This window comes from Crocodylus siamensis, chromosome 4, assembly GCF_052110815.1.
Source record: "Crocodylus siamensis isolate JL-2025a chromosome 4, ASM5211081v1, whole genome shotgun sequence".
NCBI lineage: Eukaryota > Metazoa > Chordata > Crocodylia > Crocodylidae > Crocodylus > Crocodylus siamensis.
In genome coordinates, this window is record NC_143398.1 from 24784537 (window position 1) to 24808532 (window position 23996).

General features: G+C 38.6%; 1 protein-coding gene across 5 annotated transcripts in view; it reads left to right on the top strand.

Moving 5' to 3' along the window:
* Positions 1 to 23996, top strand: part of KMT2E (lysine methyltransferase 2E (inactive)) — a 90781-nt gene that overhangs the window by 38614 nt on the left and 28171 nt on the right. For 4 of the 5 annotated variants that reach the window (XM_090041989.1, XM_090041994.1, XM_090041991.1 and 1 more), the window contains 8 exons: positions 5690 to 5862; positions 7358 to 7396; positions 7935 to 8147; positions 10863 to 10993; positions 11590 to 11707; positions 12350 to 12459; positions 19936 to 20200; positions 22205 to 22303. In XM_090041989.1, coding sequence (XP_089898115.1) covers positions 5690 to 5862; positions 7358 to 7396; positions 7935 to 8147; positions 10863 to 10993; positions 11590 to 11707; positions 12350 to 12459; positions 19936 to 20200; positions 22205 to 22303 — 1148 coding nt within the window. The remainder of the gene's footprint in view (positions 1 to 5689; positions 5863 to 7357; positions 7397 to 7934; positions 8148 to 10862; positions 10994 to 11589; positions 11708 to 12349; positions 12460 to 19935; positions 20201 to 22204; positions 22304 to 23996) is intronic. The other variant, XM_090041993.1, reaches the window with a different exon arrangement.

The window sequence follows — 23996 nt, forward strand, 5'->3', positions numbered from 1 at the left end:
ATAACATAACTAATGTTTGTGCCTGTTTTATATAATTGTGTTTTCTGGTCACAACCAAAGTATGTTTTTAGTTGGTATGTTTATTAGTCGGTACATGAAACTGTAAGAAATGTTTCCTTTCTGTATTCTGTTGATATGTACACAGAAATGGTGGCAGATTTTTTAAAAGTAGCACAAATTTTAACTATATTGTAGCTTGTGTAGAATGCCTTTCATGGACTTTGTGGTGGAAGCAAAAACTAGTGTTTTGTTTTAAGTGATGGTACATACACTTTGAGTGTTTGGAGCCTCTTCCATGTTTGCTGTAAAATTATCTATAAAAAAGGAAGCAATGTACTTTAAAAAGTTATTTGCATTGAACTTTGTATTTTACCTTGACATTTTTAAGAGGTATCTGAATCATTATTGTTGGTAAACCTTACATCTTCTCTCTACCAGTCACTGAGTTTGCTTTTTTTTTTCCTTCCAGTCGTTCGGTAGCGTTTGTTTTAACATATGTCTTCCTTTGTCCACCTTCAACCTTTCCCCCTACCCCAGCTTTATTTTTTTTCATTATCTGTACTGCTTTTCCTTTTGGTAATGGTAATTTGTTGTTGTTTACTGGTTACTTCAGTGTTCTAGTATAACTGGAACAGTTATATTTTTTCCTATAAGAAATTAGCAGCTACCCAACCTCTGAATTATTTAAAATTAATATTGCTCTAGTTGCTTTTAGTTAGGGTTTCCATTTGCTTTACTGTACAGAGTTCTAGAATTTTACTCAATAAAAGTGAAGAGTGACTGACAATTGCTTATGTAAAATAGTCCTTATTTTGCTTATTGTTTTGTGCAAAGTTATAACTAGCTCAAGAATAGTTTCAAGCAATAAACTATGAATTTATCATAAAAGAAATCCTTCAGGCTTCTTATGAAAGAAGTGGCAAGGTTTCCTAAATAACTCAAGACATTAAAAAACAGGGGCGTGTGTTGTCAGTCCCTTATGAGTTAGTTGCATTTGTTTGCTTTCTCTCTTCCCCTCCCTCCCTCCTTGTGCATTGGGTTATATCCAGCATGATTAAAATAAATTTGCGTTTTGTGACCTGGACCTGCAAATAATGGATCGAACCACATGTACTTGATATTTATTTCTTCAGTGCTGCCTTCTTGTGCATCTTCACAAACAGCCATGTTTGACATAACTTCCAACTTTTTCAGCCCAAGTCCCTTTTCCTTTGCTTTTTTTTTTTTTTTTTTTTTTGGATCTTTGGACCTATGCTGAAAAATGAGTGTGAACTGTCACAAAACTTCACCTAATCCATAACTGATTGATGGATTGCAATTGCATGGGTGTGGGGATAACTGAAAAACCACTGCAGCAGAGGGTGGTGTGGGTTGAGATGCTACAAAAGTTGGGGCTTAGGCTGATGTAGTGAGCGACAAGGTGACATTAAATCTTTTTGCAGCCTTTTCATTTCTGCTTCGGTGAGAATGCTCCATAAGTTTAAATTAACCATGCAGGACAACAGTGGTCAGACCACTGGATGTGGTTTTTTTGCCTTGTTTTGTTCTCTTTCCCACTTGCTGTCTCTTCTGCCCTGACCTCTGGGCTTCCCCAATTTAGATTCTTTTTTGGGGAAGTTTAATGTGTCAGGCTTTGAAGAGCCAACCTATTCTGAAATAAGAGGAAAAAAAGTCTTGCACATATGTGCTTTTTCTTTTCAGGGAGATGTTTGCCTCCTTAGCTGTTTTTCAGAGTTTGACCCAGACTTGCCAGTAAAGGATGGCTTTTGTTTCAGCTCACACCAGAAAGTGGTTTTCCTCAATAGGGTACAACCAGGTGCAGGTAAACCACATTTTTTCTCCCAGGGAACAAGAGCAAGGCATTAAGAAAGGCAAAAAACTTGTATTGGGTTCAAGAACTAAACTCACAGTCTGTCACAAATATTGTTCTGTCTAGTACCTTTAGATGTATTTGTAACTGTTGGAGAAGCTGATGTTCTTGGCAAGTTCAGTGCTACACTACATCTCTATCAGGAGTGAAGATAAGCAGTATTGTTTCATCTTTGCAGAGTTTTCAGGCATTTCTTTGCCTTTTGCAGGACTACGGTATTTATGTGTGCTCTCTTTGTATGAATCTTTTAGGACATCGTCTTATAACTTTTTCATCTCTCTTCCAACATGTTCTTGAAAAAGAGGAAGAAAGATAAGCTTAGGGACAATTAAAAATGATGGAAAAACCCTTAGGTAAAATGCCACTTTTTGTCTTTGAGGAGGAGCTGGGTCTCAGGAAGGAGAGCTATGCTTTCCAAGCCCAAGGAAGAAAATTTAAATCTGGATTCTTTGTGGAAATGGAACAAGGCAGTGGAAAGAATACTAAAAGAGACACTAGTATGCTGTCAGTTACATAGACCAGTGATCTTAAAAGATCTCCAGAGACTTAAAGAATCAACCTGATCCATGAAAGATACGGTAATCTTCTCTGTTTTTGTAATTGACGTCATTTGATTTATGCCCATCTGGTCAATTGCATCAAGTGCGTTTAGCTTCAGGAAGCTTTGGCAGAAGATTAGAAGATGTAATGGAGTTGTGAAATATCACCTTTACTCCTCAAAGTATTTATGAGAGAGACTTTGCAGAGACCCAGTAGACAGACTGACATTTAATTGGGGGCCTTACAGCCAGCCCAGAAGTAATGGGGAAAGCAGAAAACTAGAGCTTTTGCTAAAGATGACCATCTTTTTTGTGTCTGCTGCTGCTGCTTCTTCACTTAAAGTGGTAGACACCCAGAATCTCTTGAGATACAGAATATTGGGTTAAGTGGATCTGTAGGCTGACTCAGTACAGGATTTCTTATGTTCTTACAAGACATTAAAACTCTTCATCTAGTTTCTCACTCTAGTCTCTTTCTTTGGCATGCAAATGTAAATTACAGTGGTAAATCCACTCTTTCTTGGTATATCCAATCATCAAATTCTGAGAACCTTCTTAGGAAAGTCATAGAATTTAGGTCTGATCAATCTTTTTATATAAGGATGGTATTCCAGAGAATTGCTTCAATTTTGCAGCTGTGAACTTAAATAGCAAAGGGAAAGCAGTATTGTGAAGCTAAGTGCTTAACAAGTTTGGGGAGGAGACTCAGACTATTTTTCCTCCCTGCTTTTCTGTTCACATTCTTAGTAGCTTTTTTTTCTCAGACTAATGATAAACTTGCTGCTCTTCTGGACATCTATGTTTCTGTTTCATGATTTGACATCCAAAAATGACCTAATACTGATGTGTGAAATGTTAAAAGGTTACGTTGACTTGTCCTCTGATACTTGCAGTACTCTTGTTTTTGTGATTGCAAGCAAAGAATAGTTGCATAATCATACCCATTAGTCAGCTCTTACCTAACATTATTAGTTATGAAGTGTGCCCACTTAATATATTTTAACTTCAAACATCATGTGGAACCTAATCTGTTGTAGTATTTTTATAAGTTCTTAGCCTTAAAACTAAGCCACAAAAAGCAGCAAGAAGAATCCACCCACCCTTGCTTATCACCAGGTGGAATAGTCTTGGTACTCACTTGTCCTGCCAATTCCCAAGTATCCTGTAATAGGTCTCTGTGTGTTAGCATCTGAAAACTGTTTCAAGTACTTTAGTGGCATTTATATATGGAAAAACATACATTTGTTTCAGAACAGTTCTTTGGTTAATGCCTTCCTATTTATTGTGTAGTCTGCTGCTGGGACAGTCTATTTAAAAAGTAATCACAAGCTTACCTTCCAAACCTTGTGTGCTTATCTTTCAAGCCCTAGATGATTCATTCTTTAAAAGCTTGAAGAACCTTTCTCTTAACTGCCATGTAGTTAAACCTACTTTATAGCTGTGCCTGCTTTATTCATTGTCCAAAACGTCTACCATTTTTGCCTAATTTAAAAAAAAATTTGGCTAGAAATATATTTCAGTCCTGTTGGGAATCTGTAACCCGTTTTGGAAGAATTCATCCTCGTCGTATTCATCCTTGTCGTATAAAAGTGCCTCAGCCCTTCAAAGGCGTTAGTCTCTACTTTGGGTGACTTGTGAGCACAAAAGCAGTTGAGTTAGGATGAACAGATTAAAATTCTTCAGTTGTTTTTACAAATCCTTTCCTTGTCACTTAACTCCTCACATTAAAGTATTCGATCTGGTGTGTATATATATTGGGGGAGGGGTTGTTGGAACACTGCATGGTGTGGACCAGCCAGATGCATTGCATGCAGTACACATGCCCCAAATGGGTCGCCCTGCGTAATGCATACAGCAAGCACTGGCCCTGCCTGTGGTGCGTGAGGTTGTTTCAGGGCACACCCTGTATACGGCACCTGCATGAGACTGGCTCTGTGCACTGGATCTAGCATGGGTGATCTATCTGCAGGGCTGGACCGGTATAGGCACCACATGAAGTGCATACTTTGGGGGAATTTGGGTCTAAAAGGCTAAGGAGTCATCACTGAGCCTGTGTAAACTAAAATATTTTTCCCCCACAGAGTCTTCTAACTTGGCCAGAATAGGGCATTTTTTTCACAGGGATGGCAGAAAGTACATCCTTGATACAAAGGCCATCCTCCGGTGGATTTCAGCTTCCTATTACAAATCATGGGGGCTTATAGAGCTGTTGATGAAAAAAGTCACCAGAATTTTTTAGCAAGGATAAAACTGCCTATTGCTTTACTCTCAGAAATGTCTCAAATTTTTTTTTTTGGCTGAGATTTAAGAAGGAATTTTTTTTTTTGCCATGGCTGCAGCATAAAAAAATTCCAGCCTAAAACTTTAATAAAGCTAGGCAACACAGAAACAAGAACTGGGAAAAAAGTGCTGTGTAACCTTAATATTTGCTGCTACCAACTCTGTGCCTTAAAGAGTACTTTTTATCTGGAAGAATCCTAAATATCTGTGCCAAAGCATTGGGTGCAACAGTACAGTTGAACTCCCCTTTGGCTTTGCTGCATGTGAGCTCTCAGCGTGGGAGCTGCCTACAGCACCTACTTGTGTTCAGCTCTGGAGCGTAAGGGATGAGTGTTGCTGCTGCCACAGCTCATCCCCTGTCTTCCACTGCTACTGAATTCAGTTGAGTGGGGTAGGGGGATGAAGGGTAAACAGCAGCAGTGTTTGCTTTCTGGGGTCTGGAGCCACACAGAGCTTTGTTCATACCTTAACCCAGTGAGCTGATGAGGTCAGAGCTCACTGCTCATGTGTAACTCTTGCAGGAGCCTGCACTAACCAGGCAATGAGCTTGGAACTCGCTGTGTATGTATGGCGCAGCCAAAGTGGAGGGGTCATACACCCCCTTCCCCTTACCCAAGTTCAGGATCTGCTACTGGCTATGTTTAGCAGTTTGTACCAACCTATGGTATTTTTATCAGATATTCACCTCTGGGAGAAACCAAGAAATAAGCACATAGCACAATGCTTCAGAGTAAGAAGGGGAAATAGTGCAAGTCTCATTGAAGTCTAGTACGTCCCATTTAAAGTCAGTTGTGTTGCACAGTATTCTTCTCTAATTTGGCATTATGGGCACCTATTAATAACTTCTTGTTTGTAATGAAATTTCATTTTATTCCTGTTTTTGGTGGGTTGTGTGTGTGAATACATCTGAATTTTGGAAATCCAGAACTCTAGTAATAGCTGACAATCTCCCTCTGCTTGTTTACATTGTGATGGTGATTTTTTTAATCGTCTTTTAAAGATGGGGATACCAGTGCAACAGAAAGTGGTGATGAGGTTCCTGTAGAACTGTATACAGCTTTTCAACACACACCAACTACAATTACTCTAACTGCTACCAGAGTTACTAAGGTCAATGACAAGAAAAGGAAAAAAAGTGGGGAGAAAGAACAGAACATTGCAAAATGTAAAAAAGTGAGTGAACTAAAATGATTTTCCTTGCTTTTAGCTTGCATGTAGTAGAATAGCTTGTTTCTGACTTCCATATTATGGAGAGGTTTATTCAGTTCTGAATTTAGATTGTAATGTGGTAGGCAGCCATAGTGAGCGTTAGACTAATAATTCCCTATATTTAATGACAGCATCCCATTTGAAAGCAGGTTGATAGGAGTTTTTATAGACTATCATATCAAGCAGCAACTTTTATATGGTCGCTTAAGACTTGAAAGTGCTGTACAGATTATAACTGGTCCTTCCAGCGCTGGGTTCAGGGATCAATTATTCATACATGTATACAGACCTATTTTTTGCCTTCTGATAGTACATCAGCAGTAGTCTTTTTATTTCCCCTTTCCTAGCTAACAAGTGGATTTGGTTTTTTTTACATTGCTGTACATCCACTAACGTTCAGACATGATTGTCGGTATTTTCAGTTGTACCCCAAATGACTTGTCATTCTATTCCCTTGAGATGTAGTTCTCAGAAAACTAGCAAGGAACTGCACTGTTCAGCCAGTTCAGTACACAGAATGTGATTACTGTATTCCAACATTTTTCTGAAAATATAATGTCTAAATAGGAATAAATTAATGCTTATTTAAAGAAGCAAAATGAACATACAGCCATAGCTCTCCATAGATGAACTACTTGATTTCAGATACTGAGTTGGCATTGTGGACTGTGTCATTTTGCTTTTCTGGATTCGCATATAAATTAAACTTTTTTTTGGATGGTTGTAAAATGCAGAAATTAAATGATCCCACAAGCCCCTTTTCCTGTTATGTCACATGGCTTAGTTGGTGACATTAAAATAAATTGAAAATGAAAACCAGAATTTCCATAATAGATGTTTTGGAGCTGCAGACGTTTAGGGCTATTAATTTAATCTAAAATAACTTGGAATGCAGTTGTGAAGATATATGAGCACATATTAAGCCATAAACTTGAACACCTAGTCCCAAGCATATACTGACCTTTACTATGCTGTTATTATGTGCTTACCTGCTAAAAGAGTACAAGGAGATGAATGAAAAAGCTCTGTTCATTGTGGAATGCTTTGCAAAGGTTTCCATAATTTTATAGGACATAAGCTCAGTATGTTTACCACTATCTGTGGTGTCTTTGTATGCCTACAGAGCACCCTATGTTAATTTTGACTCATTGGTACAAATCTCAAAGAGTTTGTAAACCTGTTGGGGTAGGAAACAGCACACTTCTTTATCACCAAAGGCCCTTAGACTATTATGTTTGAAGCTTACATTTTAAAATTGAATTAAGGTGCCTTTTTATAATTTTAAAATTACAGAAAATACAAGTGCCTTTTCTCCTCCTTGGTTTTCCAGAGTTGCTTTGTTTCCTCCTTAAGAGAGAGTTTGTACACCAGAGGAAGTTGAATTAGCAATTAAACATTTTTTAATGAGATTTTTTTTCCTCATTAAAAAATAAAAATCTGCCATTTACATTTATTTCAGGCTTTCCGTGAAGGATCTAGGAAATCTTCAAGAGTAAAGGTAAATGTGATGTAATATAAAATATCTTTCAACTAGATGACACTAGGTTATTGTTACAGGAAAAAAATAACAGTAGCTTACCTAGGGGTAGGAAAGTAGGGTTTCCATCCTGGGTTTTGTCTTCAGGAAGGAGGGAAGATTAACAGTTTTAAAAGGTACCCAGAGCATAAAAAATGCTTGTTAAGCCTCTAAAAACTAACATTCGTGAAATTTACTGAGTGTGGTGACTTCCTGCAAAGTTGTATTGTTTTGTAAGAGTTTAAGCAGTTTAAATCCAATTATTTATAGTATGTAGAATTTTAAAACTTTTTGTGTAAATGGTACTAAAGTCTAAGCATGTAAATGTAGTATATATATATGAAATACAACCATGACAAGAATTCTAAAATTATAAAAAGAATTATGCATTTTAATGTTTTGTACTAATTTGGTACAAAATGTCACATATTCTAAATAGGCTATTCTAGATTTGGCTCTGGGTAACTCTTTGAAAATCGTGTTTTACTTTTTAATTCTGGTTACTTACTATGATTCATAGGGTTCAGCTCCAGAAATTGATCCTACTGATATTTCAAACTTTGGATGGGAAACTAAAATCAAGGCATGGATGGATCGTTATGAAGAAGCAGATAACAACCAGTACAGTGAAGGTGTTCAGAGAGAGGCTCAAAGAATAGCTCTGAGATCAGGCAGTGGAAATGACAAAAAAGAAGTCAACACCAGCAATCTCATCTTCAAACCTCCAGTAGAGGTAAATGAGAGACAGGAACACCAAAACTTGTATCTTGTTATCTACACAAATACATACAGTGTTGTAGTCTGCAATGTTTGCATGCATGGCTTGTATTGAGGAGGTGTGTTTGCTTGTTTTAACAATAGATAAATTTGTTTTTTTCCTCCCACCGCAACTTTTTGTATTGCTGTCAAATTTTGTGGAGAGACAAAATATGTTAGTGTAAATTCATAACTTTCATATAAGAAGAAGGTGACATAGCAGATAATCTGAACATGCTTTGAGCTCCGTACTGTTATCAAGTGTGTATAATTTTACCCTATTCGTTTATAGAATCAAATAAATAGAGCTTACTTTCTTTATTATCAATTTGACTCAGTTATCCAAATTAAAATCATATGTTATCCACAAAATTAGAATTGTGTGTAACATAGCTTCAAGATCCTTCTTGAGAACTATCATGTTTCTGTGCTTAAAACATACACCTTCCCCCCCAAAAAACAAACAAACAAACAAAAAAGCCCCAAAACAAGCCAGCTGCTAGAAGTTGAAGCAGATTCTGCTACTTACTGACTGAACCCACAAAATGAGTGGTTTTGACTCCCTAGCTATGGCTACTTTGTTATTTTTTATGTGGAAAGATTTTTTTTTTCCTTTCAAAAACAAAGTACATACTCCATTCCAGGGTGAGTTGTATGCAAGAAAATATGGTATGTGGTTTTGTCTTTCACTAAGACTTTAGGAGTATACCATAATTCACAGTCCTGAACTGCTTATGCCCTTGAAGAAATGTTACCCCTAATATTTCAAATAATGTTGTTTAATTAAACAAAGTGGCCTCCTGAAACAAATGCACTCCTCCCCACCACTCCTTCCCCACTCCCCCCCATTCTCTATGGGTCCTGAAGAAAGCAAAATGATATACACTGCATACTTCTTTGTACTACTTGAGAATTTTGAGATGAATGTCTGTAGGATTGCTAATACTTAAGTTTCTCACTGAAACCTGTAAGAAGTATGTTTAAAAAAAAGTTATGGGGTATGTGTTGCTTGAAAATTTCTAATGGGAGGAATGCTATGGGTGATTAATGCACTGCATAGAACTTTCAGAGGATCCAGATTCATAAAGTAGCATGCTGCTGGGAATGTTGTTCTTTTTAATGTTTGTGAATATTTTGTCTTACTGGTCAGAGGAAATCAAGTTAGGCCCCAAACGTGTACTTCTTAAAAAAACAAAATAAAACAAAAAAACTAACCATGGGATACACTGACTTACTTGAGTTGCACATTAGCAAGTCCCAGAGCTGGGTGTAAGAATGCCAATACCAAAACTGAACTATTTAGTTAAAAAGGAGTTGTAATGCATAGTGCCATCCACTTAATATCAGCTGAATCCAGGTGGTATTAACTTAAATAAAATAAATACGAATATGTCATTATTTATTGTTTGCATCTCTGAAGGGTTAAAAAAGCTCAAGTAATTTAAGTATCTGAAAACAGACATGGTAAAAATAGTTTGGTCCCTTATCTGTATAATTTTATATTAGTTACTGCCTTCCCCTACTTTTTTTTTCTCCATAATAAAATCCATCTTCTAATAAAAAGCACAAAAAAAATTGGGGTAGCATAACAGTATCTGTTACCTTTTTAACAACTAGCTCACTCATGTACTTGTGATTCCCTAATAGTGGTACTTTTGCACATTTTGCCTTACATCTCTCTGTGACTCTTAACCTAGAAACAACTTTATTTCAGGTCAATGTCAGTAGCATACAGGGACATTCTGTATTATTTTCCTGAAATTAACTGCCCACAGCAGTTAAATTATAATCCAAATAAATATTCTTTTATTACCTAAATTACAAGAGAGAGGTAAGTAGGTACTATCAGTTGTTATATCAAGATCTATTGAAGGAATCCTCAAGCTGTTGGATATCTAACTTTTGACAGGGAAAGACTAATCTTAAGGAAAAGTTATCTCATCAGGTGTTGTAATAGAAGCATCTTTGCTTCTCTCCCTCTAGCATCAGCATGGCGCATGTGACACAATCCTTGGAGGAATGTCCCTGCTTGCAGAGACCTTCGCCTAGATATAGGCCAATTCACTTTTGATCAGAGGTGACACAATTACCAGAGGTGCGAGTTCCTTAGTTGTTGTGTCAGAGTACATATTAGGTTTTGATTAAAAGGGATCTGCCCATCTGAAGTTTAAAGAAATGCACAAAACTTAATTTTTTTCCTGTTATCAAAATTTTTATTAACATTCATCCTATGTGATATCTTCCCATCCTATTTCTCAATAGGATAAAGATGCTACCATGCATAATCTTCCCATTTTTCCCTTTTTGATCAGTGCCCCTTACACTTCCTAGAAAAAAATCCGTTATGCAAACTAACTTTTGCCCTGTGGTCCTCAGAATGCATAGGTGTATTGAACAATCCCTATGATGATAATACCAGAATTGAAGACATTGCTACACTGGTTCACAGCCATGTAGTAGAGATCTATAGTTATTTTGACAGTTCTGCAGTCTTGGTCCATAGGAAGTTGCATTTTTAGGGGGAAAAGGTTAATAAGATTATACAAGTTTTTTTTTTTTTAATTGTAAGGATTGGTTTGAGTTAACATTTGCTTGTTGCTTTTAAAGGTTTCAACAGTACAATCTTATGCTTAATAACAGAAGTATGACCCGTTAAATAATATTGTTTAAATTTGTTTTGTCTTTTTTATAGAGCTATGTGCAAAAAAACAAGAAAATTCTGAAAGCTGCCAAAGACTTGTCTCCAGATGCACTTATTATTGAATACAGAGGAAAATTCATGCTGAGAGAACAATTTGAAGCTAATGGCTATTTCTTTAAAAGGTACAATAATTCAAATAACTTTTGTTAACTGTGTTGTTTTACCGACAAGCTGCTACTTTTTGTAGTTGGCTTGTTGGGGCGTTTATGCCAACTACTGGAACATTTTCTTATCTTTAAATGTGTATACATTTTTCATCTGAACATCTTTGTGGTTTGTAAATATCTGTGAACAGCCTAGTGACATTTTAATTATTATCACAATCAATCAGACAAATTGAGGAATTGGAATCCAAAATAACTAAGTGATCTGCTCAAGACTATCCACAAGAGTCAGATTATTGACCTTTTGTCTTCTAATTTTGACGTTTAGTAACAATCATATCGCTCCCTGCCAACTCTCTGACAAGGAGTTATTTGTAAAACCACATTTTAGATCTGAAAAACTCTTCTGAATATTTTATATGTTTGTCTTCAAAAGCTCAGATAGATGTGGACTTGAAAGATCGTAGCTGCTAACCTGTACTGATTTTTATATTGGACTTGTATTAGGAAATATAATGATGTAAAATAAAACAGGCTTTAATAATTTAGAACAAAAAATATAATTACTATTTTTAAATATTACAAACTAAGCATTTGTTGCTTTGTCTTTCTAGGCCATACCCTTTTGTTTTGTTCTATTCAAAATTCCATGGGCTAGAAATGTGTGTTGATGCACGAACCTTTGGAAATGAAGCTCGTTTCATCAGACGTTCTTGTACGCCAAATGCTGAGGTAGGACTGTGGCCTTATGAAATAATTTTTTGGGGGGGAGGGGGGTTCTAGATGTGATGAACAGTCCACATTTTATAGTTTTGACTGACAAGATTTATTATCAGAATTTTGTATTGTATAATGCTGGGTTAGTCTTCAAGCATTACTGTTGGTTAAGACGTTACAAGTTTGTTTTCATATAATTGTTACTTTGTAAAGTATCTGTACACACAGCTCGAGTGCATTAGGTTGTTGAATGCCTTGCCTCTAGTGGTGGAAATGACCATTACAGTCTTGCAAATTAAAACTTAAAAGAAACCAAACGTAAAAAAACCTTTAGTATGTTACTCTGAAATAAAATATTTTCAATAATACCTCAACTCCTAAGTACAGAATGAGGAAGAAGTCATGAGTAACAGATTATACCTAATCATCAGGGCATTTTTCAAGAATAATTTTTTATTTCTTTGAAGGACATGATAAAGAAATAGATGTACTTTCTGCTTATTATACAGGACATAGCTGTTCTCTTTTTTTTTTAATTCTGCTTTCATCAGTCTCCCAGTTTGACTATAAAATACGTAGAAAATAGTCAAGTGTAGATCTGTTTTAAAAAGTTGCTTTAACTACATTATAAAATAATGGTTTTGCTCTTGGATTTAGGTGAGGCATATAATTGAAGATGGCACGATTCATCTTTATATTTACTCCATCCAAAACATTCCAAAGGGAACAGAAATTACTATAGCATTTGATTTTGATTATGGAAATTGGTAAGTATTTTCAGTGTGTATAAAACATCCCATGTGTTGAGACGGTTTACTTTTAAAAGTAAGCGGCATTCCCATATCCTTGAAAAACTGACTTGTTAACTGGCTGGGGTTTTTTTTTGGGGGGGGGGGGCGTTAAATGGAGTCGGTGTTTTCTTGCAGTCTGCTGACTCTCTGTATATGGAAGATATTCTGTTTCCAGGAAAATGTTCAGTGTAGTGTTCTTTGTTTGTTTTGGGGTTTTTTCCCCCATGTTGTTTTTTAGAAGTTTGTAGTGTTTCAGACTCTGCATTGGAATTCTGTTGCTTTTTGTACAACATCACTTGAAATAAATGTTCTGCAAGCCAAATAAAGCCCTGTTAAGTCTGTACTCTACTATTAGATTTAAATATAGATGTGTAATAGTAATTTAGGGCAGAACATAGCCCATAAAATCTTACTATTGGGGAAATGCACAATTTTTTAGAAGGCAGTTGGGGGGGAGGGGGATGTAATATCTTTACAGATAAACCAAGGTTATTTAAGTTGGACAGTCCATGAAAGCTTTCATAGGTTCATAGACATTTGGGCTGGAAGGGACCCCGGAGGATCGAGTCCAGCCCCCTGTCCCAGGGGCAGGAAGTCAGCAGGGATCATAGGATCTAAATGTATCTTGAAGGCGTTCAGAGTGGATGCTTGAACCACCTCAGGGGGGCAGTCTGTTCCAAACCTTGGGGGTCCAGACAGTGAAGAAGTTCTTTTTTATGTCCGGCCTGACCTGGTCACAGTGGAGCATCCCATGGGGGGCTCTGATGAAGAGTCATTCCCCCAGATCCTGATGAGCACCCCTGATAAGTGTATAGGTGGCCACCAGATCGCCCCTGAGCCTGCGCTTTTCCAGGCTGAAGAGCCCCATGGCTCTCAGCCTCTCATCATAAGGTCTGTTTTCCCGACCTCTGATCATGTGCGTGGCTCTCCTCTGCACCCTTTCAAGCTTCTCCACACCCTTTTTGAATTGCAGAGCCCAAATCTGGATGCAGTACTCCAGCTGCGGCCTCACCAAGGCCAAGTACAGCAGAAGAATGACATCCCAGGTTCTGCTTGAGAAGCATCTATGGATGCAAGCCAGTGTTTTGCTCACTTTACTAGCCACAGCATCACACTGAAGGCTCATATTCATCTTGTGGTCAACCATGGCCCCCAAGTCCCTTTCATCTGTAGTGCTAACCAGTGTAGCACTGCTGAGCCTATAAGCATGGTGCGGATTTTTCCTCCCAAGGTGGAGAACCTTGCATTTTTTGGTGCTGAACACCATCGGGTTCTCGGCCGCCCATTTCATGAGTCTGTCCAGATCTGCCTGGATCACCTTCCTGTCCTCAGGTGTGGATGCTTTACCCCAGAGTTTGGTATCGTCGGTGAACTTGGCCAGTCTGCTTCTGATACCAATGTCCGCATCATTGATGAAGATATTAAACAGTATAGGCCCTAGGACAGAGCCTTGTGAGACCCCAGTGGTCACACCGCACCAAGATGATTGGCTCCCGTCAACCACCACCCTCTGGGTCCTACCGCAGAGCGAGTTCCCCAGCCAGCGGATCGTGGTGAGGTTGAGGCTGCAGTTAGCCAGTTTAGCCAAGAGGTGATCGTGGGATACCAGATCAAAGGCTTTTTTAAAGTCGAGATATATGACGTCCATCTCTTCCCCCTTGTCCAGGTGATAAGTCACCTGGTCATAAAAGGAAATGAGACTGGTCAAGCAAGACCTACCCACAACCAACCCATGCTGGGTATCCCTCAGGATACTGCCTTCAGCTAGTTTAAGGATGGCCTCCTTGATAATCTTTTCCAAGACCTTCCCCAGTGTAGAGGTCAGGCTGGGCCTGTAGTCTGCCGTATCTACTTTCCTCCCTTTCTTGAAGATAGGTATGACATTGGCCCTCTTCCAATAATCGGGCACTTCACCAGAGCTCCAAGAGCTCTCAAAGATCTGTGCCAGGGGCTGAGCTATGATGCTCGCCAGTTCCCTGAGTACCCTTGGGTGTAACCCATCAGGGCCAGCTGACTTGAAGGTATCCAGCCTGTCAGGGTGTTCCTTCACAAGGTCAGCTTCGATGGAGGGCAAGGAATCTCCCTCGCCTGGGCCTCCCTGACCCATAGTGGGCAGGGCTGTCCTATGGGGCTGATGAAAAACTGACACAAAGTACCCATTTAGCAAGTTCTCTTTCCTGGGCGTAAGTTGTTAGTTGCCCCATCTGGTTTAGCAGGGGTCCAATGTTGCCCTTGCTTTTCCTCCAGCTCTCCACATATCTAAAAAAGGACTTTTTATTTTCCTTGATACTTGTAGCCAGTTGGAGTTTCATCACAGCCTTAGCTTTCCTGATTTGCTCTTTGCAAGTCTGGACTAAAGGGGAGTATTCCTCCTTTGTGTCGGTTCCAGTCCTCCTTCCTTTATAGGTCTTCCTTTTAAGATGCAGGAGGTCCGCCAGTTCCCTGACAGCCAAGGGGGTTGCTGTGCCCTTTTGCTGCCTTTCCTCCGGGTTGGGATGGACTTTTTTTGCACATCCAGGATTGCTCCCTTGAGGAGCAACCACCCGTCCTGAACTCCCCTCTCCATCGGGCTGTGGCCTTTAGGGCCTCTCTGACAAGCCTCCTTACCTTGTCAGAGTCTGCTTTCCTGAAGTTGTGGACTTCTGTACAACTGACTGACTTGCCAGCTTTACAGCAGATGGTGAAGGTGATCAGTTCATGATCACTGTCACCCAGCTTCCCTTCGATTGTTATGTTGCCAATTAGGTCATCCCCGGTTGCCAGTACAAGGTCGAGCAGTGCTTTACCTCTTGTCTGCCCGTAGACTTCCTGGATCAGATAGAGGTTGCCCACACGTGAGAGAAAGCTTTGCGACTGCTCGGATTTGGCTGAGCACTCCTCCCAGGAGATGTCTGAGTAGTTAGTCTCCCATGACAACCATACACTGGGAATGTGTGGCCTCAGCCAATTCCCTGGTGAACTTCTGGTCGAGGTCTTGCTGGTAGACCTGGAAGGTTTCAGTATTATCTGAAAAGAATTCAGGGTAAATGTTCTTCTGTTGTGCATGGAGAATGTCTTCCATCTTCAGATTGGTCCTCAGTTATCATAGACATGGGAGGATCATTTAAAAAACAAACAAACCTGGAAACTTTTGAGGGAGAGGGAGGAAAAAATCTTTTACTCCATTATTTTTTAGGTCTGCTATTAAGATATTGGCAATTGGAAGAAGATTGAAAAGACAATTTTTGTCTGCATGAACAAGGAAGGATTTTTAAATTTAATATTTAAAATATTACAGCACTTAAGTACTTCAAAATATGTTCTGATATAAAGTAATTTTCTTTAAAATATTTATTACTTATATCAGAACATAATGTTAGGTAATTATAATATTTATATTTTAGGTTCATGTACTGTGTATACCAGCATAAATTGTGGGGCATGTTATTGTAGTCCCAGTCATAAAAGCATAGAAAAATAGACCTGGAAGGAGACCTCCAGAGATCATCTAGGTAGAGGCACAGTCTTCCCTATCCAAACTATCCCATACAAATCCACTGTCTAACCCTGTTACTAAAACTATGCAGTTGACCCTGACAGCCATGACCATAACATCCTAATTTGCCACAAGTAAAGCAGGGGGACAATGGTGGTCAATGTTCTGCTACTATGAGGTTTGTTAAAATACACTCAAGAGATTCAAGAAAGAGGGCCACACCCCTTCAACAGAAGACAAAAGCCCCCACATCTGACCAGGTGGTAAAATTCCTTTCTTTATTCAAGTTACAACAAGCAGTCTGACCCCTAAACATAGGGGTGAGACCATCCAGCCAAGAACCTCTGACTTTTTGTCCCAGTAGGAACATTGGCACACCCCAGTCAAGATCCCAGCCTTGACTACAGTAAACACCCAGTGCTTCCAAGAAAGGTGAAAAAAAGATCTATAGTAGAGCATAGGCATAACTGTTTCTAAATCATCCTTGATCAATACTTACCCAGCCTCTTCTTGAACACCTCCCAGCATGGAGGTTCCATAACTTCCCTATACAGTCTATCCCACTGTTCTAACAGTAAAAAAGTTTTCTCAGTATCCAATCTAAACCTACTTTGCTGCACCTTCAAGCTATTAGTCCATATTTTACTCTCTGCAACAAGAGAGAGAATGTGTTTGCCCTCTTTATGATAGCACTTGATGTCTTTAAAGACTACCATTGTGTCCCTTCTTAAGCATCTTTTCTGCCAGCTGAAAATGCCTACTGCATTCAGCCTTTCCTTGTATGACTTGCCTTCCAAGTCCTTTGCCACCTACCTTTGGACCCTCTCCAACATCTCCAGAATCATTAAAAATGTAGCACATGCTACTCTACATGATGCCTAACCAGTAGAGCAGCACAGTCACTTCACTTCCTGTGTCTTGCACACAATGCTTCTGCTGATGCATCCCAAAACCTCATATACAGTTGCATCGCACTGCAGACTCGTATTGAGTCTGTGATCTATGAAAACTCCCAGACACTTCTCCATAGTGCTGCCATCCAGCCAGGTATCACCCAGTTTGTGTTTGGTTTTTTTTATTGTTCTTTCCAAAGTGTAGCATCTTGCATTTGTTATCAGCATTGAACTTCATCCTGTTGGCTCCAGTGCAGCTTTCTAGTCTGTTGAGGTTCCTCTGAATTGCACTTCTGTCCTCCAGTGTGTTCACAATTCTTCCTGGTTTCATGTTGTCTTCAGACTTGCTCAAGAAGCTTCTGTGCAAGCATCCAAATCACTTAAACAGATTGAACAGCACTGGATCCAGAGCACAGATCCCTTTGGGACTCCAGTGAAAATCTCTAGCCATTCTGATAGGGATCCATTTAGAATTACCCTTTGCTTGTGCCTATTGAGCCAGTTGTCTATCCACCTTAAAGTAGTTTTGTCCAGTCCACATTCCTTCCTTCAATTTATTAATGAGAAGGTCCTGTAGGACCTTGTCCAAAGCCACTGGAAGTGGAGATTGATTTATTCTGTCAGGACATGGAAAAAATTCATTTATTCTGTCTGGCCCCTCTGGGTCATCTTCCAAGGCCCAAAAGACATAAGCTCATTGCTATCTGTATCACTGAGTCTGCCCAAAGAAACAAGTAGATGGGCACGTAACAGACTGTCTATTCTTCTACAGGACAGAGGATGTCAATGTGCAGTTTGATCATCTTGTAACAAATGGAAGCATGTTCAGGGTGAAAGTTGTTCAATAGAAAAGGACTTATGTTTTGTAAATACTGCCAAATGAAATGTTTATTTCCAAATGCCACTAGGATGACTGTCCTTACATATATGAAAATGGCCTGTAGACATTTAAAAAAAAGTCTTTGACTGGAACTCAAAGTGAAGAAGAACATTAAGTAGATGACACTGACAATGATTTGTACATTCAACAAGCACTTCTTGGTCCAGACGTCTTTTTACTCCTGTAATTATCATCTGGAGGCTTTACATGTGCAAGTTCAGCTCTTCAGTCATAAAGAGTCTTCCAAAATTAGCTATATATGAGACTACTAAATAATTTATAGACAAGATGTCACCTGAATATCTTCAAAATGCTGACCAAGCTCTTGCAAGATCTACCTGTACTTCTGCTGTTTCATTATCAGTCTCTGAAAAGAATACTTTTCAGAGCAGAAAGCAGAAGACAGTCTTTTAAACAGACCTTTCCCACCAGCAGGATATGAACATGTGGAATGGAAACTGTACATAAGAAATCAGCAAATCACTTTGGCAGAACTTACAAATGGGTAGATAAATTACAGGTCAGGAAAGGAATCTTCCTGGTGAAACCTTGACCATGTTTTAACTACAGTATTGAAACAAGAAAACATACTGTCTGCAGGGTATTTTAGAAGTAAAACGTGAATTGCTAGAAAAGATTGGATGAAATTATTTGCTTCACTGACTGACAATACTAGTAATATGAAAGCAGCATGGGATACCCTAAAGGACAACTAAATGTGTATTACTGAAATAGGGTGTAGTACTTGTAAGTTAAACCGGCTACTTAGTGAATTAATGAAGTTGGGCACACTGAACAACATCTGCAAAAGTTGTTTAAAAAAATAGTGAAAACTATTCTTATTGTAGCCCAGCATTTAAAAGGCAGCAGGAAGAAGGACATGGTATGAATAAATTGGTAAGTGGAGCATTCTATCAAAACCAAGTGGAAAAGTGTGGTGATGTTTAAAAGCTTATAAAAAAGCAAAAGAAAGCAGTTATTGAAAGTGATAATTGAAAATGTTAAATCAGTGGAGACCTACCTTGTGCCAAAAAAGTAAGCATTGTCATCCCTTAGTGCCACTCCGGTCTTCTTCCTCTGCCTGATCTTCCTGTGTGTTGCCCCTTCTCAATCTGCTGCATGCTCCACACAGGCTAGGCTGCCTGTGCCACCAGCCAGCCACGTGCCAGATTTGCAGGGTAACATTGCACCCAGGCTCTATGCAGAACTTTCTAAATGTTCAACTGTCAGAACTTATGTCACACATTCCTCAGCTTCAGGCCAATTAGTCATTCATTTTTGAGAAACTAAATCCATCTCCACTCATAAGTTAGGAAGAAATCAAAGCAAAGAATTATCATTTGTTGACTGGATCAGTACTGCTGCCACTGAATACTAGTTGCAGTCCGGAGTTCGAAGTTAGTAATGTACATGAAGGTAACATAGTTTTAGCATTTTGACTGGTTTACTAAATAAACAACATAACAAAGACCATGTTTTCGAAGAGTATTTGCAGTTATTACAGAATGCAGAACCTCTTCAGTTTGGTTCAGGAGTGCAGTCTGGGAATCTATCAAGAAGCTTGCTCGTACAGCATGGTATCAAGGCTTTTTGTGCAAGACAACTTGAGGCTCCTTTTTGTTCCTCCTTTGTTTCACAGTCTTCCATTTTCTGCCATCTCTGTGCCAGTCTGGTTATCTTGCTTTTCTAAATGCTAGTATCTTCGTATTTCTTAAAATTTATATACTTGTCAAGCTGTCTTGCATTCATTTGAGTTGTTCACTTGGTTTTTACATATATATGAGGAATAGAATCCAGCGGTGTCCCATCTAGGCAGATACAGGGTTTTTTGTAACTCAGTTTTGTTTTGTTTTTTATAGAAATAAATGATTGCATTTTGGCGGGTGGTTAATTCCCAACCAAAGTGTTTCTTTCCTTACTTTTTCCTTTTTATTTTATTTGATAGAATAGATTTTTATGTGCTCTTCAAGCTGCGAACGGGAAAGAAAAAGTTTTGCTGCCAACAGCCAGGGCCTGAGAGTTAATAAAATGTAACCTTTACAATTTGTTTAAAATTCCAATTAGCTCTTTTTTATTTGACTAAGATATAGAATCTCTTGTCATAGCAGATGTTAATTTACTATGTACAAACCAGATTTAGCTTTAGAAGACTGAACTGCTATATCATTTTAACATTAATTTTGCCGCCTTTAATTTTTTTTTAGTAAATATAAAGTGGATTGTGCTTGCCTCAAAGAAAATCCAGAGTGTCCAGTTCTTAAACGTGGTTCTGAGCCTACAGAAAATATCAATACTGGATATGAGACCAGAAGGAAAAAGGGAAAGAAAGAGAAAGACATTTCAAGAGAGAAAGAAACCCAAAATCAGAATATCACACTGGATTGTGAAGGAGCAGCTACTAAAATGAAACTCCCAGATAATAAGCAGAGGAAACTCTCTCCCCTCAGACTGTCCATTTCCAATAACCAGGTATATTAAACAAAAATTATTATAATAAGCAAAGGAAACTTTCTGCTCAGGCTGTCCATTTGCAGTAACCAGGTATATTAAAGCAAAAATTAATCTTTACAAGCCAAAAAACTGTAGAGCTTATCAGTAATTGGAAAGAGTTTTTACTATTTGTTAATGGTGAATAAGCTGCTTTATAATGTGCATACTCTTTCCAGTTCTCTTTAAAAAACTATCTTTTCTTTTTTTGTTTTTAAGCATTTGGTTCCCTTAACCAGTTCTCTGTCCCTCATTGAAACATATTCATATAAACAAGAAATTCTTTTCAGATCTCTAATGTAAAAGCCTCATGCCATGTCTCAAGATCCCAAAAACATCTTGGAGTGGTTTATTGTTAGTTGCATTCACTTTGTTCTCATGGATGTGATGATTTAGCCCCAGGTATTAGTAACCCTGCATTCATAATGACTTTGGCTGTCAGGTTTTTACCAGAGAAATGTTTTTACAGTAATATCTTCGTATGCCTTTCTTGTATGCTGTTATATGAGTTGAAAGCTTGAAACTGGAATGTAATGATGAAAAGGCATATGCTGATCTTGAGTGGTGGCGGCAGGTCTAGTAAATACAGGAGTCATTTTTAGAATGGTTCTTTTTAAATATATTGCCGTGAAAGAGCAGGTAAATAACATAGTAATACTTTCATAGACGCTAATTTGGGAAAATCTGCAAACCACATCTAGTGAAGAAAAATTTTACAGCAGAGCAGAAGAGATCAAAAATTGATCCATATATTATACTGATGAATAATCTATTTTGTTGTAAATGAGGTGTAAGTTGTTCATGTATTACTGGGTGGAAGCCATTTTCAAATTTTTGCCACCCCCTTACAGTAAAGGAAGAGTGACCAGAATGAGAATGGAGGTCAGGATGATGAAGCTGATGTAAAATTTATGTGAATTAATTTGCCAGTTTTTGATGGGCAAGCCTGCCACAATGCCCCAAATACCTAACCTGCTTTAGAATGGTTTTGGGTTTAGAAGGCGTGGCATGTGACTCCTACAGGTGTTGATCTGTCAAGGCAATATGATCAAACTGATCTTACTAGTAAGTACATTTTCTTGTCCAATTAGTCCCTAGTAATAACTGGTATTTGGAACCTGTTCCTGGGCACTTTAGAATACTGTGTAATGCTTGTTAAGTGCTGTGACACTTCTTCTTTATAGCAGTTTACTAAAGGAAAATATAATTTAAACTTTTTTTTATCTAAGGCAACCAGAAATAAGAGAACTGGTAGAACTTTTGGTTACAGATCGTTTGTTTTTTATGTAAAATGTAAAACAATACACACTTGTTTTAACTTTGGAGTTTTTAATTTTATCCTTGTTACAAGAGACCTAAAAGAGTCAGAAGCATTCTCCTTTTATAAAATACTTTTAGTGTTCCCATTTGGAGGTATTGCTGTTAGATTATAGTGGAGAGCTTCACTGGAAAAGCTCCCTTTTGTAGGTACAGAGGTTGGAGTTGATCGTAAATTTTATACGAGTATGACAGCTAACCTGTCTTGTGATGATATGCCTTATATTTAATAAAAAAAGTAGAAAGATATTTTTATTTATTTATTTATTTTTTAATGGATGTTTTACCTTAGGTTCCTTTTTTTAGCTGCTTATGAGTTGCCTGATCTTTAAAAGTGTGGAGCACTTAGCAGCTCCTATTACTTTGCAAACTTAATTCTTATAATTTTGGGTGAAAAAACTTGAGTGATACTGACATATTAAAGAAAATGATGGGGAAGTTTATATATTTGGATTGGAGAAGATACTTTTGTCAGGAGGTTATATCTAGGGTTATACAAGGTTTCAAGTGGATGATGATGCGTAGCTTTTTACATGTTGCATTAGTCTATTGGCTAGTTGCTTTTGAAGTAGTGACCTGAGGATTCTTAGCTCTGTGTAGCCTTTAGTTTTCCCTAGTTTGCAAGAGTAGTAGTGGAGCTTCTGTAAAGCAGTCATTTCCATCTTTCAGGAGCCAGATTTTATTGATGATATAGAAGAAAAAACTCCTATTAGCAATGAAGTAGAAATGGAATCAGAGGAGCAGATTGCAGAAAGGAAAAGGAAGATGGTAAGTTTGGGAAGCAAGTAGCTGCTTAAAGCTGTCACTAGGGCTTAGTGACACCTGCTCTTCCCATGCTAATGTTGCTGCCCTTTTACAGGCCTTTAGTATCTTGAGTTTATTATGAAGATGGTTCCGTATATGCAATTCATTTTAAATTGAAGGCTTGCTATTTGAGTGAGAGCATTTCCATTTGGCTGGATCATCACCTTTTGAAAAACATGCAAATTGCTTTTGCTTTTAAATGTGTGTAATTTTCTATTGCCTCTGCATGGGTGTCATTTGTAGAAAACACTTAGATGTGGCTTTAAGATTGCTTTTATCACTTATGCACCACAAGCTGACCATTTGTAAGGTATAATAAGTGAGCAGTTTTCTACAGTGACTAGTATTTTTGGTGCCCAGCTTCTAGAGTCCTAGTTTTCAGAGGTTGGTTGCTCAACACTTTCTGAAGACAGTCCATTTTAAAGAGTTGGACATCCAGAATTTGAGGTGCCCAAAATTACTAGTTGATTTTGAAAACACTGATCAGGATTTACAACAGTAATAAATGTCTGTTAATTGTCATATGAAAATTCATCCTTGTTGTCATATTTATCATTGTTATATATACAATCTTTTTAGACAAAAGTGACTTCTAAAATGTTAGTGATATCTGTGACATACAAGCTTGAGTGAACATTTTCTTTCAAGTCTTTGCATATACAAAAGAATTAATACGTTTCTAAAATAAATTTGCTTTTTATTTTGTGAAATGGATTTTGAATCTGCAGATTTTGTGCATGCAAAAATTTGGTGGGCAGAATGAAGTTCACTCAAATATATGGTCAGTTATCTACCAGGTTTTTATTTTCAAACTAGATAAAGTATGTTTACAAGCTTGTTTCTTGCATAAGCAAAATCTTAACCGTTAAAAAAAGTACTACTAAAAATGTATATCTTCAGTTGAGCGTTTTATGACTCTTAAAAGACCTTTTGTTAATATGGGATTTTCATAATTTGACTGTGGATAATATTCAAAATCAGGGGTGGGCAAAATATGGCTCACAGGCTGGATCTGGGCCGCCAAGCACTTTCATCTGGCCCACAGCACCCACCAACAAATTGCACCCCACCTAGCCTTTCCACCCAGGAGGGTGGGAGCGAGGCAGTCATGCATGCGCATACCCCTCAACATACCATATTGTGCCTCCCTCCCACCCTCATGGGCAGAAGGGTCTGGCCCTGCCAGCAGCAGTTCCTGGGCAGGACGGCTGCTGCTGCTACTGCAGCAGTCACCCCCATGGGAACCTGTTTGGCTTCCCAGGTATTCAGCTTGCTCCAGGCAGCAGGTAGGGAAGTAGCAGGGCCAGGGTGGGGGTGGTAGAGCTGCAGCTGGGCAGAAGCATGGAGAGCAGCACATAGCCCATGCCCAGATGGGGCAGGAACTCGGGTGGGCAGCGTGTGGATGTGAGGAAGGTGGAGGAGTGTGGGAACCACCACACGCTTCCCCCACATGACATGCAGACACTGCTGCTGGCAGTGGCAGCTGGTGGGGGTACTCTGGTGCTGATGCCTGGTGCCAGTGCCTGCGTCAAGCATGAGCAACCTGAGCACTCCTGCCTGCTGCTGCTGCCTGCCACAGGGGCTGCACACCATGTAGTGGAGTGTGTGGGAGTCCCCATATCTCCCCACCCTCCCTCACACACCCACACCCTGACCC